This window comes from Salarias fasciatus, chromosome 7 (assembly GCF_902148845.1).
Source record: "Salarias fasciatus chromosome 7, fSalaFa1.1, whole genome shotgun sequence".
In the NCBI taxonomy this organism is placed as follows: domain Eukaryota; kingdom Metazoa; phylum Chordata; class Actinopteri; order Blenniiformes; family Blenniidae; genus Salarias; species Salarias fasciatus.
Window position 1 is genome coordinate 25,666,839 of NC_043751.1, and position 14,792 is coordinate 25,681,630.

Consider the following 14,792-nt stretch of genomic DNA (forward strand, 5'->3'; position numbering starts at 1 on the left):
GTCATCGTTTGCCATTATGCATAAGGACACACACACACACATGCACACACACACACACACACACACAGACACTCCTATATGTATACATAGTCTTTGAGTTGAGGCATTTTTGGACGTCTTCCCATCCACGTTACTGAAGCATGAGAATGAAATTGACAGTCTTCGGCTGAACTATGGCACAGCAGACACAAACAACTGCTGCCAGCTTCCATGGCAATTCTCGGCGGACAATGGTTTGGGGCAGCCAAATGGCACAGTTGCAATGTCCTTCTCGCGCAATTTCCACACAAATATTTTCACTCTTCGGCAGTGTTGTTGTTGAGTGAGTGTGTGTGTGTGTTTATGTGTCTGTGTTTGCATGTGTCGGTGCGTGGGCTCTGAAAATATCTGGCATTACTGTCATTTTTGGAAAAGGTGGTTGTTTTCGGGATAAACCCGTGGAGTCAATGACACGTCGAGGGGAACTTTGTTAGGTAATAATTAGATATTAATTTATGAGTTGGGATTTTTTTGCCTACGGTGGCAGTTTCTGCAGGAATCCTTACGACACACAAAACAGAACTTACACAGAAAAAAAGAAAAGTCAAAGATCATGGAGAGGAAGAGAAAGAAAGCAGAAAAGGGAATGAACTCTCTAACCTCTGGGCCCTGGTGGGGGCCAGAGAAATGGAGCTTATCTTGTTTACGTGGGGAAGATAACTTGAACGCTCATCTGGCCAGAAAGAGAGGAACCTCCACCATAGCTGTATGCTGACACCGTTCACTGGGGACCGGGGCCGGTTTATGTGTGTGAGAACATGACAGCTGGACACACATGCTGGAACTCACTCAAGTGTTGCACAAAAGTCCAACTCAACACTTGTCATTCAAAAGCTCATAATAACATCCACGGGGATGTGTGTGTACGCTTTGCAAAAATGGAGAAAACATGCAGAACAGAAGTTGGTGGGGGTTGTTGCAGGCTGTGTTTTTCTTTTCAAGTGAATCAGCAGAATTCCATAATTCTGCTGACTCATGAGGAGACGTTTTTTTTTCTCCCCTTCCAGCGAGACTAAGAAACTTGTAGAAACAAAATAACGTTTTTTTTTTTTTTTTCACTGCTGAATTTACTGTTGTCAGTCAACAGCTCAGTTCAACTGGTTGTGTTGTTTATATCTACCTGAACAAAAATAATATTGCCTGCCTCTCCGACAGAGCCATCCAACGGAGTTTTTTGAAGTGAGGGATAGGTATGGATCACGGCCTGCCTTGTAATTAAGAGAGATTGCTATTTTCCCCTCAGAATGGGCTCTCCTATCCTGATCTGTAATTATATGTTGTTCAAACACAGAGGGGAGTGTCCCTGGGTATTGTGCAGCCTGCTTTATTGTGCTTCTACGGCTACAACAAGTGCCAGCATCCCTGATTGTCTGAAAAAGAAATTCAACTTTAAGACTGAAGACAGTTTATCATTAAGAATTAAAAAAAAAGAAGCATGACAGAACTCCTTTACCTGCCACATTTTGCTTCCATCTTGCCACTAATGTGCCAAATGCAGCGTGACAGGAAGGCATTGCAACTGTGTGTGTGCATGTGTGTGTGCAGTCGCAGGTAGTGCCCCGCTGACCCCCACATAGTGACACTGACGTGCAGCCATGATGAATGCCCTGAGAGAGCGAAGTAAAGACCCACCTGGATAATGTTAAAGCTAAAAACTCCCAACGCTTAAACGTTACAAGATGCTGACCTGCTTGTTTAATTAAGTGCAGCGCTTTTGCTTTTAAACGTTTACTGCCACCCACTTCACTCTTCCTGCAACACCTTCAGTTCAATTTTGCTTTAAAATGAGTCTATGAATATTTCAGAGACGTCAAAAGTGATGAAGGTCGCCTCGGCTGAGCGTTACAGATCATGAGCACGGTGTTGTGTTCATGAATAAATGATGGCGTTGAATGTTGAAGCCAAGGGTGTCACATTTGACCCCCGAGAGCAAGTCTGGCCCTGGCACCACACACACAGTGTATTTCAGTGAGAAGGCTGTGACCCCCTTGTTTTCCAGGGGAAGGGAAATTGTCATGCAATGACCCATTGACCACACTGGAAACCACTTCCCCCTTTGTTATGATTTTGTATGGCTGAACCGCCTCATTTCCCATGTTCTGGCTCTCCAGAAGACGGTCTGCCCGCCGCGTTCTGTCGCATCCACGTCGCCCCGCTGATTCGTGATGTCCCTGACCTTTCAGCGTGTGTTGACAAAGACACCAAAAGCCTCAAAATTGCTAAACCTTACAAACGCAGCGCAGGAGTCTGTCTATGTTTAGCCGGTGAGTGGGCTGCACGGGTCATTCTCAAGCTTTTTTACGAGACAATCATACACAGACCAAAGACAAACACTGACTGCCTGCTGTTGTTTTTCTGTGCCCAAATAGCGTGTTTTCGCCTCATTATGACCGACCTGATTGGACTTATTTGACTCGAAACTACAAAATTGTGTACATATCTGTTATAAATAAGAGAAGACTCATAATTATGACTACTTAAGGTATGTAAACAACATAAACGGGCACGCGAGAGTCGGGAATAACATTCGGAGCGTCTGGACTTCTTCCGTTCTCCTCTCACAGTTTAACTTTGTTGAGAGTTTACTAAAACTTCCACATCATTGTTAATATGTCAGAACCTACGGTTACATAATTAGGAAAGGCTGGTCACAGCTCCTGGTTGATTAGGAATCAACAATTAGGTAGTTTTGTGGGGCGCTGAAGAGACACAATCCCCTCTTTATACTCTGGCTCTGCTGTAACCACCTCAGAGTCCATGCGCGGCTGTAGATCGAATCCCGTTTTACGCGATGCACTTCGGCTCGCCGGGGTGAAATTAGCCAAAATGTTGATGTTTTTGGGTAATTAAGGAATTAGACACCGCGGGAGGCCGAAGCCCGTACACACCATGCACATATGTTTTGACTATTCGACGGTGTCCGGTACAGTTTGTCCTGGCTAAAGAGGTTTCGCGGTATGACCCCCTTTCCCTCTAATTCTCCCTCTCACTGTCTCTTTCTCTCAATCTCATTGCCTTCTCTCCATCCGCTTTTGAGTCGACAGCAATTAGAGAGGCAAAGTGGGAAAAGAGGAATGTGTGAGCACGCTTTGTGAGGATTGAGAGAAAGAGAGAGGGAGTACAAGAGAGAAAGTGAGAGATAAAGAGAGAGAAATGAGAGATAGACAGAGGAGGGGAGGAGAAGAAAGGAGAGGAGAAGGCCCGTCTTAATTGGCCTGTGTGGCCACGCCGGGCTGTGATGGTCTGGCCTTGCCAAACCCTGTGCCTCAATAGTTGGCCTGGCCTTACATGCATCCCGTGCATCCGGCCAACCACAACTAACTCTAGTGTGCTCTTTGGCAGTTTCCAATGTCAGGCCTGGGAGAGTTGTGCCACCCACATTTACACTCCGCTCCACAGTTCAGGAGGCCTCTCTCATGGGGATGGATGCGTGGGCTTGGGTTTATGGGGGGGTTTCGGCTCCGCCGGTGTAGGTTGAGGTGGCATTTCTGTGCCCAATGAACTAAATTTGGAGTGGATCTCTTGACTTTGGAGTCAGCTGCAGATGTTGATTTAAATTGGACAACATGTCAAAAGCGCACGTTCCCAGGTTACACGCATACTTTGGACAGAAGAAGAACTACGCTTTTGTTGATAGAAGAAAGCAATTATTCATTACTGAGCAATTTCACAATCAGTGACAATGCACTGAATCGTGTTGACTGTGCCACACAACTGGAGTATCACATTTTAATGCCGCTGACATTTTAACCCGGTTCGGTGAGTTTTAGTTGGATCGCGCTGTGCCAGATGCTGCTTTGCCAGCTCGAGCGGTGACACAGTGAGCCCAGAGGACCACAGAGTCCCCGATCTACCCTGATCTCACCTCCTGATCCTGCAGAGAGTCACACAGTGAATAAACACCTGCAGGAAACAGGTTCTGTCCCCAGGCGTGCACACACACACACACACACACACACATATATGCAGCTTAAAGACCTTTCCCGATTCGTAAATGTCTAAAATAATTGCTTTGCCCAGCCATAACCTATTGAAATCAAAGCTGACCCTTAGTCTTGATTCACACTGAATACATGGGCATTACACCCCTAGATCCCAACCGCAACCATCACAACTGTCCATCACTAACCCTCTAACAATAACCTTCTCCTAACGCTTAACCCTCATATACAAGTAAAACATTGTGGGAGTCTGGGAATTACAGTCTGCGCGCTCACAGTTTTCATTGAGAAGTAAAGTTCAAAACAAGCTGAGCTTGTTGTAAAGGATACAAAACAAGGCTGCGCTGACCAGAGAATATCAAATAAAGAGAAATGAGTGATATGATTGGAATTCACTGCTTGAACGAGGTGAAAATATGTGAAAATGTGCAAGTGTTTAAGCTCAGGACATGCATCTTGTGTTGCCTCTTTTAGCCTTTATTCCTTTTTCGTTTTTTTTTTTTTTTTTTTTTCTTGCACAACGAACTTCTCAGAGAGGCTGTAAGCTTTCAAAAGGTGATTTAACAGGGCGATTTATGACTGTAAAACACAGAACATGAGCTGGTCTACATGGACAGCCGAGCAGCTTCTCCACTGCTGCCAGAAGCAACACATGTGCATCTCATCACTGTAAGACAAAACCTGGCACCGCAGCTAAAGAAAGAGCGATTCCTCCACTTCTGGCTGTTAACTTCAAACTCTTTGATGCCAACTTGAAACATTACTAAAAAAGTACAGAAACCTCTGTTGAACCGGGATAACCCCAACGCCCTGAGACCATTCCATTCTGGGAACAGAGATATTCGACTTTAAATCTGCCTGGTAACAGACAGATGGCGGGGTGGGTACGAGCACGCACGTCGACAATGAAATCTTGAGCCATTTCCAGAACACGCACGCGATATTTTGAGATGTGTGGGTTTACTAAACTCAGCCGCTGGATGATGGAGGGACGGATACATGAATGGGTGTGTCAGAAGTGGCGAGAACAGGTCGGTTTCAGCGTGGCGAGCAGAAAAGATCAGACTGAGGGGTTGTGGCCAGAGAGAGAGAGAGAGAGAGAGAGAGAGAGAGAGAGAGAGGAATGGAGGAGGGTCAGAGCAAGAGCGAGGGTGCTAAAAGCAGCTGGAGATTCTTTGCAAGGCCTCAAAGATGCAATAAATCATTTACAGGTACACGAGGTTTGATTGAAATAAAAAAGACTTCAAGAGAGGCACTGACGCTCTCGACACGCAGAAGAATCGGCAATACGTACGAACGCATCCAACAAAGCCGTTTACGTTTGATAAAATGTTTTTTATTGATATTAAAAATGAAAGTACATGAATTGTGCATTTCGGACGTTCTAGCGTGCAGAGGTTAAATCAATAAAATACACACAGGCTGAGTGAGCTACTGACACAGACAAGGTTGCCATTGCTCGGCAAGATATCTCTTCATATTCAGCGAAAAGAAGTGGTTGTCTTTCACGCCATTCATAAGAACACTAGAGTAGCCTGTTTGAACATTACAATAGTGAATGAATGCAGTCCTAGCAGGAAAAATATAAAATAAAAATAGAAAATATAATAATAATTATAATATTAATAATAATATAATAATTGCACTGCCTGCTTTGTTGCACAACTGAAGTAGAACGTAATTAGAGACAAGATGCAGCCTTGATAATCAAGATCTCTCTGACAGGAAAAAGGAAGAAAAAAAAACAGGTATTCTCTTGACTCCTCACCACCGTATGGCATTAAGTCTCCGTTGCATGGGGTGACACACGACACAATTGAAGAGGAAACTATAACGTGGCACAGAATGACCGTGCTTCTGACATGGGCTTCAGTGGTTTGTCGCAGAGGACTGTTATCACTGCGGCCAGGTACGGGTGACACGACCTCAGCGGCCCTCCCACAACAAGATTATCACCTAAAGCTACACCACTTCCCCCTCGGAGAGCACATATCGTTTTTTTTTTTGTTGTTTGTTTGTTTGTTTGTTCTGTTTTTCCTGAGTGCTTCAGAAATGGTTCAGCATGATAGCCCTTCATCAAATGCATAATTGAAGATGGTGAGGGGTGATCGACACCCGCATACATGCCATGCAAAGAAAGATACGTGAGGCCAGGGCCATTGAATGAAAAGAGACTTCAGAGACAGACAGATAGACAAGTAGATAGATAGACAGATAGATAGATGTCTCAATTTGACATTCAATGACCTTTACGTGACCCCCTGATGGTTGCTAGCATCATAGCCACATCATCCCCTCCAATTAGGGCATCAATATGATGACTTGTTGAACTCACTCACGAGCGAAACCCTAAACCTACAGCCGAGCGGACGCTTGCGGGCTTACGATTCAACCAACACTCAGCAGCATTCAGTGGCACTGGCACATATCAGAGGCTCCTCAGAGGATCGTAGGACACCATGCACAATTACAAACACATGATTGACTGAAGAACCGGTCATTTCCCCCATTTTGCCATCCAATACTAAAGTGGCGTTAAAAACATAGTGGGTTTGAGTACAATCAATGTTAAGCAGGTATTTTTCGAGAAAGTCACTCGCCGATGCTTTCCTTTTTCTCAGACGACCCTGACAGGCTTCTGGAAACCCAACGTATTCAGAGTATGTGCCTATTTCTGTGACATAACAACCAGGCTATGCTGCTGTTAAAGTATTATTTTTCTTTTAAAAAAGTAACTATGGCAAATGAAAAAAGGAAAGAAAAAAAAAACAGACATTATTTTTGGTACAAAGCATCTACAAAAAAAGCCTTACAACTCCAATTGGAAAACAGAGATCATACAAAATAAATCCGTCAGTTGAGCATCAGTGCTACGTATATTATTTGGACCAATTTTTTCAAATATATTTTATAACAAAATAAATAATGCCTTTATACAGTGCCCTTATTTGTATTTCAACAAACAAAAAAGCTTGGCGGCTCATTACGCAAGATACAGCTCAGACTAAAGGAAAATAACACAACGTCCCTGGAAACTAATTATATATCTATATATTTACATATATATATCTATACATATAGATATATATATATATAGACGTGTATATATATATATATATTTTCAAGTATTTGTTTTCAGGCAAAAGCATGTGAATACTACTGATATACAATAAAAATAAAATGTTAGTTGACATTATTGCTGTTTTATTCCCTTTGAATTGAATTTGTGCCTTTCTTTAAAACTGTAAAATAACATAAAAAAATAACCATGAAAACAAAAAAATGCCTAACTTGGAAAAACAGGAATGTCACGGTACCAGAAACTGACAGGGTTTTCCTTTTTTTTTTTTTTTTTCATTGAAACATTGATATGAAAAAAAGACAAAATAAAATATAATCATCATTATCCCACTCGTCCTTTGTCCATGTCATGTTACGTCCTGTCAGAGCAGTCTGCAAAGCCATGGCAAACTGGAAGTACTGTCCCAGAACTGTAGTACTGTCCCATTCCAGGCGGTCCACAGTGTCCCATGTGTCCCCACACTGCTCCGTTTGTCCGGCAGCTTCGGAGGGACAGGAGGATTGAGGACTCGGTCTCGCGTCCCTCCTCGCTGCGATGCTGGCCATCTTGTAATGAGCAGCCGCTAGCACTCGCCATGAGCCTAGACGCCAGCACAGCCCATTTGTTTCCTCAGTGACTCTTCCCCTTGACATTGCCACTGTCAGGAGCTCCCCCATATCCTTTATTTTCCTTATTTAAAGTCACACTTTCCTTAAAACGGAAAGTTTTAATATTCATTCAAAGAAAAAAAAAAACGTGCTTTTCAACCTCTTCTTTGAGTCCATTCCCAAAGCTAGCACCATGACATTTTTTTAAGCTACACGTTCATTGTTCATAAAAAAATAGTGCCATTTTTTTCTTTACTTTGACGTAATCCGTGGCAATGTGCAATTTTGCAGACTCTTTTCTGCTTTTTGTTTGTGATCAAAAGGTGCTGGAACAGGAATCTAATTTTACAAAATAATTCCTTACAGTGTGGAAGTCCCTTTATAGGTAGAGGTGCAAACTAATAAGAAAAAGAAACTAACAAGAGATTTTCTTTTTGCCTCAGGAGAAATGGTGTGGAATGGATTCTTTCATGCAAGCTGCTCTTCACTTTCGGTTGTCTTCCACAGAAAAAAACATTCCGCTAGGTGTCCTCTTGACACTTGCAAACCACAGATCTCTTTCATCTTCGTTTCTCCCTTCCCTTTTTCTCTTTTGCTTAAAGATCCACCTGAATCGCGTTCAGCCAAATTGTTAACTTTTTGTTCGACGTTTGTGTTTTGTGCCTTTTGTATCAGTGACTGAAAGAGAGAGGGAGCGAAAGAGTTCAGACAGGAAGAATGTGAAGGCATGTTTGTGTGCCGGAGGAGGGTGGGTCGGGTCGAGGGGGTGGGGGTGGGGGGGGCGTTAGAAAAAAGGCCCAGGGGTTCAAGACGTGGTGGACGAGAGAGCAGGGGGGAGGGACTGGTGGGCTCGGACAGGGCAGGGGAGGTCAAAGAGGACTGCCACAGAAATGACGTCAGAGACAAAGCTATAATCCCCTAGTCTTTTTTTTTTTTTTTTTCACCCTCAAAACTTCTTGTCTGTGCAAAGGGCTGGCAGCGGGCTCATTTGTGGTTGACAAAGTTGTCCGTGGTGAGCAACACGGGAGGCAGTTTGCTGGGCAGGCTGATCAGGGGCCTGTGGAAGATCGACTGCTCCTGGGCTTTAATCTTCTCCGCCTGCCTTCGGAACTTTTTGGCCCTCAGGATGGCGGGGACACCCCTCCGGAGCCGCTGGGCCGCCTTCCTCTGCCACAGCTCGTATTTGGAAGTTTTCACAGTCACATGCTGCTTCCTTGGGACTTCCTATTGTGGCGTGCAGGCGAAAAAAGAAAGGGGGGGGGGAAAAAGGGAAAAGATGGAGTCAGTTCATTAGGCTTGATAAGATACTGTGCAAGTGCTTATTACAATGGAGGAAATCCTTGTTTGCACTGTGAAAACATTCGCTCATTGTTGCCCCCAGCGAAATGGAAATCAAATATCATTCTTATGCAGCTGATCGTCAAAACAGACTCGCCTCGCCTCTGACTTGCCCTTGTTTTGGTTTCCTCAACTGATGGAAGCTGTCAACAAGTACTTAGTTTAGCCTCTTTAACATACTGCCAAAGGGAAGGGCGGTCACCCGGCTCATATACATATGAGGAGCAAGTTCACCCCCCCCGACAACTCGGTGAACTGCCTCCACGGGCTGAATGAAACAACACATAAACACACTGTCAAGTCAAAACTTCCATTATCATGCATCCAGACTCCAAACAGTGTAAGATATTGTTCCGAGCGCCACAGATTGAGACACAGTGGGTGGGAGTGGTGGCAGCGAATGTAGAATTTATGCGTGAGTAGCCAGTGCTCCATCTGAATGGCTTGTTTTGGTGCTGCCACTTGAAGAGTGTTTATCCCCCCTTCATTCACTTTAGGCCTGCTCAATAGCCGACACAGCTGGCCCTCAGAGCAGGCTGTACCCATCAACTCTCCCTACCCCGACCAACCAGGGACATGTCCCAACTCATTCCCCAGCAGCCCATTCTCTACAAGTCTGCAATATTTATTTGTTTGTTTACATTTCTGCGATTTCCCTGCAAGCCAGAGAAGCAGAATCATTAGAAAACATATTTCCATGTGCAAATAAAAAAAAAGAACTTTTCAAGGGATTTTTAGGAGGTCTGGAAAGCTTAGTCTTGTGATTGCAGTAGAAAGATCTGAAAGACTTTGACAATTCCCTGCGTGATTCAGACATATTTCAGAAGCGCTCTGCTGGCCAGGTCAGGTGTTTTTGACCATCAATTTTTTTGGAAAGGCGCTGCTTTTCCGTGACTAATAATCACGCACTCGGAACACGATGTTCTAAATGTGTTACGGACCGCTGGCCTGCGCCGTCTCGCAGATTCTCCCTCGCAGACGCACATACCCGACTCGAAATCTATGACTGTGCCTTTCCCTTAACATAATGTGCTGTGCCCGTGTCTGCGTTTTCCACTGCGGTCAGCACTTTGCCTGGAAGGTTACTGCTTACCATTGACCATTTAACAAGATAAACCTGCCTTTGCGTGGGTTTCAGTGTGTGATCAGTGTCAGTGGCATAGGGGTGAGGCTCAGAGGTGAATGGAGGCGCAGGAGATGAGAGGGTAGATAAAGCCAGGGATTAACACTGTTTCCCATACTGCCGTGTTGTTGTTGTTGCTCAGACGTACCTGTTTTAGTGCGGGCATCACGGGTATGACCTGTAGAGAGGTGGCCGACACGTCCCTTTCGGACTTGGCGGGTTTGGCACAGTACTGCTCCAGCAGGTTGAGGTCACAGCTACGGAAACAACACTCCTCTACGATCCCACGGTTCTGGGGGCGCCGGTTGCTACCCCTGCTGGTCGGCCTACCTGAGGAGAGACGCAACGAGGAGTGAATAGAGGCGACGGAGAGGCCTAAAAAAACACAACACTGGCATCAGTAATAAATCTAGGTTGCTTATGCAGGATTACTTGGACAATCATAGCAGCCCTTGCAGCAAAGAGGATAAAAGGAAATCTATGACCAACTGCAACAAATCTTTTTGTTTGTAGAGGATAATCTGATTAGGGTTATCTGGAAGTCCTTAAATGAGTGAATACACAAGTAAACACCCTATGCTGAAGAGACCAAAAGAGAGTAAAAGAGACAGCTAAGCTCTCAGCCAGACTTTAGGGTGAGCAAATACATAAAATGGAAACTCTTGGATGACCTTGTCCTTTGTCAAGTCAGCAGAGATAAAGAGGCTGAAGAAGGAGAGAGGAGAGGAGGGGCGGAGAGGTGGAGGAAAATGGAGAAAGGGAATCGGAGGCTGAAAACAGAGGGAGGGAGAGAAGGCACAACAAAGGAGGAAGAGAGTGAAGACATGAGAGGAAAAGGTGCAAAAGAATAAGATTAGGGGGTGGACGGTTAGCATGTTGCACAGGGGAACATTATCCACAATCAATAAAGGCCTTGTTTGAAGTCCTGCGACCCACACAATGCTGGAGAAATCTCATGAGAGGGATGGATAGATTTGATTGCAGGAAGAGGAACATGAGAGAGAAAGAGAAGGGTGATCCAGGGGGGAGGAGAAGGCAAGAAGGAGGAGGAGGAGGAGGAGGAGGAGGAGGAGGAGGAGGAGGGAGCACATCTATGTTGGCCCAAATTGGATAATGATCTTTCTGATTGGAGAGAAGCTCCTGTGGCAAGCAGCACACAAAGGAACAGCTTGTCTGTCAAAGACGAAAAGAGGAGGGCGGGACGCGGCTAAATATCATTACAGACCAAAAGTGTTCACAATCACAAGAAGCTGAAGTTGTATGTGTGTCACAAACATTACAGACTAAAGCAAACAGAAGCTTATCCAGTCGAGGATTAACAAGCCACCACAATGATTTCGCATAATGCTTTACAGCTATTCCATCATCACTACAATGGAAGCAATGATCAGAATTGATGTTAATGATCTCTCCTCTCCGGCTGACATCAACACCAGCGCCACCGCCCCCTCCGCTCGACTCATCAGTGTGGTCTCCTGGCCTGGGAACACTGGTGCTGAGGTGACTGGTATGCCTCTTGGGGTGCTATTACTTTACTGGTAAACAAGCAGCCCATTGTGTCGCCGAGTCGTGTGCGCCCTCGCAGCTCGCCAGCCTTTCATATGCAATGAGAGGTATGGGGCTGGAAGCAGACTCAGCAGAGCAGCCTGGACGAGGTCCTCAGACACACACACACACACACACACACACACACAGCTGGCTATAATCTGCCTCACTCTCACTCCTTCTGTCCCCTTGGTGTGCGTGCGTGCGTGCGTGCGTGCGAGAGTGGAGTGCGTGAGAAAGAAAAATAGCAAACACGCATACCACACAGCCACAGACAGAGTCTCAGCTATCCAAACAGATGTGTGCGAATGATCAACAAGAGGGATCCAGCGGAGGGGAATAAAAGGCGAGACACATTATGCAGCTCATTGTGAAAACTTGTAACGGCCTGAAACCTACTGAAATAGAAGCCTCTGTCTTCGCAGACGAACTGCAGCGCATCCACCAGCTCTCCCCCACACAGCGTCTCTGCCGAGGCCATTTCCACAACGTAGAGCGCCAGGGCCAGTGCAAACACCAGCGCGCGACTGGTCGAGGACATCTTTTTGACCTGCAGACAGAGAACAACACATTGCAGAGTGAAGCGCGCCGGTCATCAAGTGCGACCACATAATTCAGAGAGTGGACGCGCGCAGAGACGCACTCAGAGAACTCAGATGACAGCCAGATGTTTTCAGAGGTAAGAGGATCCAGTCTTACATGCGCTCACATGCACAGCGCTCCCAAAGTCAAATAGTATCCAGACACACTAACTCAAAGGAAGTCTATTGCGTGAGGAATTAAAAAAAAAAAAAAAATGATGTCCAGCGCGCAGATTTCCTTCAGACTGAGCCGCTGTCATGTGTCTCACATATGCTCATATTGAAGAGAGGGGGGAAAAAATCGACAGAGGCTATCTGCCTTTCACAGTCTTACACAACTCTGCAGAAGTTGCAAAGCCGGCTGCTCGATGGTTAACTATCTGAAAAGACAGACTCAGCATATATTTTTCCCTAGCTCACCCTGGAGTGAGCTCACTGACCCTCACGCCTACCGCCCCCTATCTGCCGGCAAAACCACCAGCTGTTTGCTCCGCGCACCATTCAGACAGAGCAGACTGAAATACCCCTCAAACTCTCTCTCCCCCCCGTCCTGCCACTAATGTCTCGAGCCTCCAGACGCGCCAGCTTCCAGCGCGCTTTGTGCCATTTACGCATCTTAAACTTTGGTTGCTGCATTGAAGGATGTCCGGCTGCGCGTTTTTGCGCAAAAAAAAAAAACAAAAACAAAAACAAAAATTGATGCGATCCTTGCAGCCACTCAAACAAAGGTGGTTTAAACAAGAGACAAAAAATATATATCCCTACAGACATGCCAGAAGTCTGTCATTACGCGCGCGGCACGACCCAGTGAGTATAGAAAGTATTTGCTCCTTGTGGTTACCTTCATTCTGCTGCTCTCCGTTCTCCGGCAGGTGTGGCAAAGTGAGTGGTGTCCGTGTCTTTGCTGGGCTTCCATGTCAGATGGCAGTAGTCAAAATGTTGGGCTTTCGGCTATTTGGTTGGAGAAATTGCAGGTGAGTTAGTTTCCCAGATGGTGAGGCTATAGAGATGGTGTGTGAGAGGCTGTCCCTAAGACTAGGCAACAGGCAAAACTTCTCAGCGAGAAGTATTATATACCAAAACACGCCCCTTACACCCACCCCACCCCCCTCGCTCCTCCTCTCCATGGCTGATAAAAAAAAAAAAAAATGGCCCAGAGACGTTTAGTGGAAAAGTGCTTAAAGGGAGAAAATGAGAGAGAGAGAAAAAAAAAATAAAAAGAGAGAGAGGGAGAGTCACAAAATATGGAACACTTCCATTGGCATTTTCCACGTTTACGCACTGTAACCTACAATCACAATGTTTACACACAGGACGCAGACTGAACAAGAATAGACGTAATTCCTTCGACTCCAAGAAAAATGCCAATGTCTCCGCCCTGCTATAATTTAGATTAACATCCAGTGGAATCGGTGTGGCCAAGGTCTGCGGATTTCCTCTGACTCAGGTGTACATGTAGACACTGGGGTCAAAGGTGTGCGGCTGTGTGGAGTGGCTACTAAAGGTTATGCGTGCCAAATGGGGGGTTGTGGGTGGACGGGTGCAGAGGAGGAGGATGCAGAAGCAGCAGCTCTCAATGAGTAGACAGAATGTTTGGGGGGTTCCTCAGACAGATGACAATGAAAAAAAAAAACATACACACAATCAAGGTGACAAACAAACTCAATCTGTGTGTTCTGCCAGTAAAACTAAGACCAGATGCTACACGGGTGTCTTCATAATGCACAAACTCAGTTAAATAGTTGAATTTTAAAAACTTTTCCTTCACTGTGAAGCTGTATGAAGGCCCCCTTATGTAAGTGTGTCTCCTACAAGAAGGTGAAAATGCGTCCAGGTTTCCAGACTGACACTGACACCTGCTGGCTCCACCAGTGAACCTCGGCTTGTTTGTCCCGCAGCTCCGAGCAGCTGCCCGGTGCGCACTGCGCAGGACTGCCTCTGGATGCAATTCAGCCACAACCCCTCTCTCACCTGCAAATTGCAGCAGGAAACACGTCCAGACAGACCCCTCGAGGTGTGCTTTGTCATTTCAATTGCGCTAAATCACATTATGCAAAGTCACATTCCTCCTCTGTGTTAATGTAAATCACTCGCAGACATTAAAACCTGTCCAACCACTACATGAAGTCATCAGGCAAAGCTATTTTTATTCTGTCTTAATTAATGTATGTGTAATAAGACATCCATAACAGCTAATCATTAATCATCCATGCAGTTTTCATTGACAGGAAAAGGAATAAGTAACATAGCATTGCATTGCACTGCAGCAGACACATAAATCTGATTTATTCTGTTCATGCAATCACTAAATATGGTTTGATTTTTAAAACCAGGCAGGTACAGCCTGTTGAACTGCGTCCTCTTGTGGCACAAGGAAAGTTTTCAAAGCTGAATGAGCCACCTAATCTTACACTGTCATCAAATAAACACTGCAAGAAGGAATTGATGAAAACATTGCGACACAAATCATGCCGCCTGAGAAGCGAGAGGCTAAAGTCTAAATTCTTTAGTAAAAACAGGAACCGAACAGCTCAGATCCAAATTTTTCAGGTTTCC

At 45.3% G+C, this 14,792-nt stretch overlaps 1 protein-coding gene across 1 annotated transcript; it reads right to left on the reverse strand.

Moving 5' to 3' along the window:
* Positions 1–5,920: 5,920 nt before the first annotated feature.
* igf2b (insulin-like growth factor 2b) lies at positions 5,921–13,280 on the reverse strand. The gene is made up of 4 exons (XM_030095950.1): positions 13,078–13,280; positions 12,055–12,205; positions 10,259–10,440; positions 5,921–8,873 (listed from the first exon to the last, which is right to left on the reverse strand). The coding sequence occupies exons 1-4, from the start codon at positions 13,150–13,152 to the stop codon at positions 8,634–8,636; spliced, it is 648 nt and encodes a 215-aa protein (XP_029951810.1). The 5' UTR covers positions 13,153–13,280; the 3' UTR covers positions 5,921–8,633.
* Positions 13,281–14,792: the final 1,512 nt, after the last annotated feature.

What these genes read in the sequence shown, in the direction of transcription:
- igf2b (XM_030095950.1), bottom strand. Translation starts at nt 13,152, where the DNA reads ATGGAAGCCCAGCAAAGACACGGACACCACTCACTTTGCCACACCTGC. An exon ending in CGGAGAGCAGCAGAATGAAG is followed by an intron (nt 12,206 to 13,077) that starts GTAACCACAAGG and finishes CTCTGTCTGCAG; the next exon opens with GTCAAAAAGATGTCCTCGAC. An exon ending in AGACAGAGGCTTCTATTTCA is followed by an intron (nt 10,441 to 12,054) that starts GTAGGTTTCAGG and finishes GTCTCTCCTCAG; the next exon opens with GTAGGCCGACCAGCAGGGGT.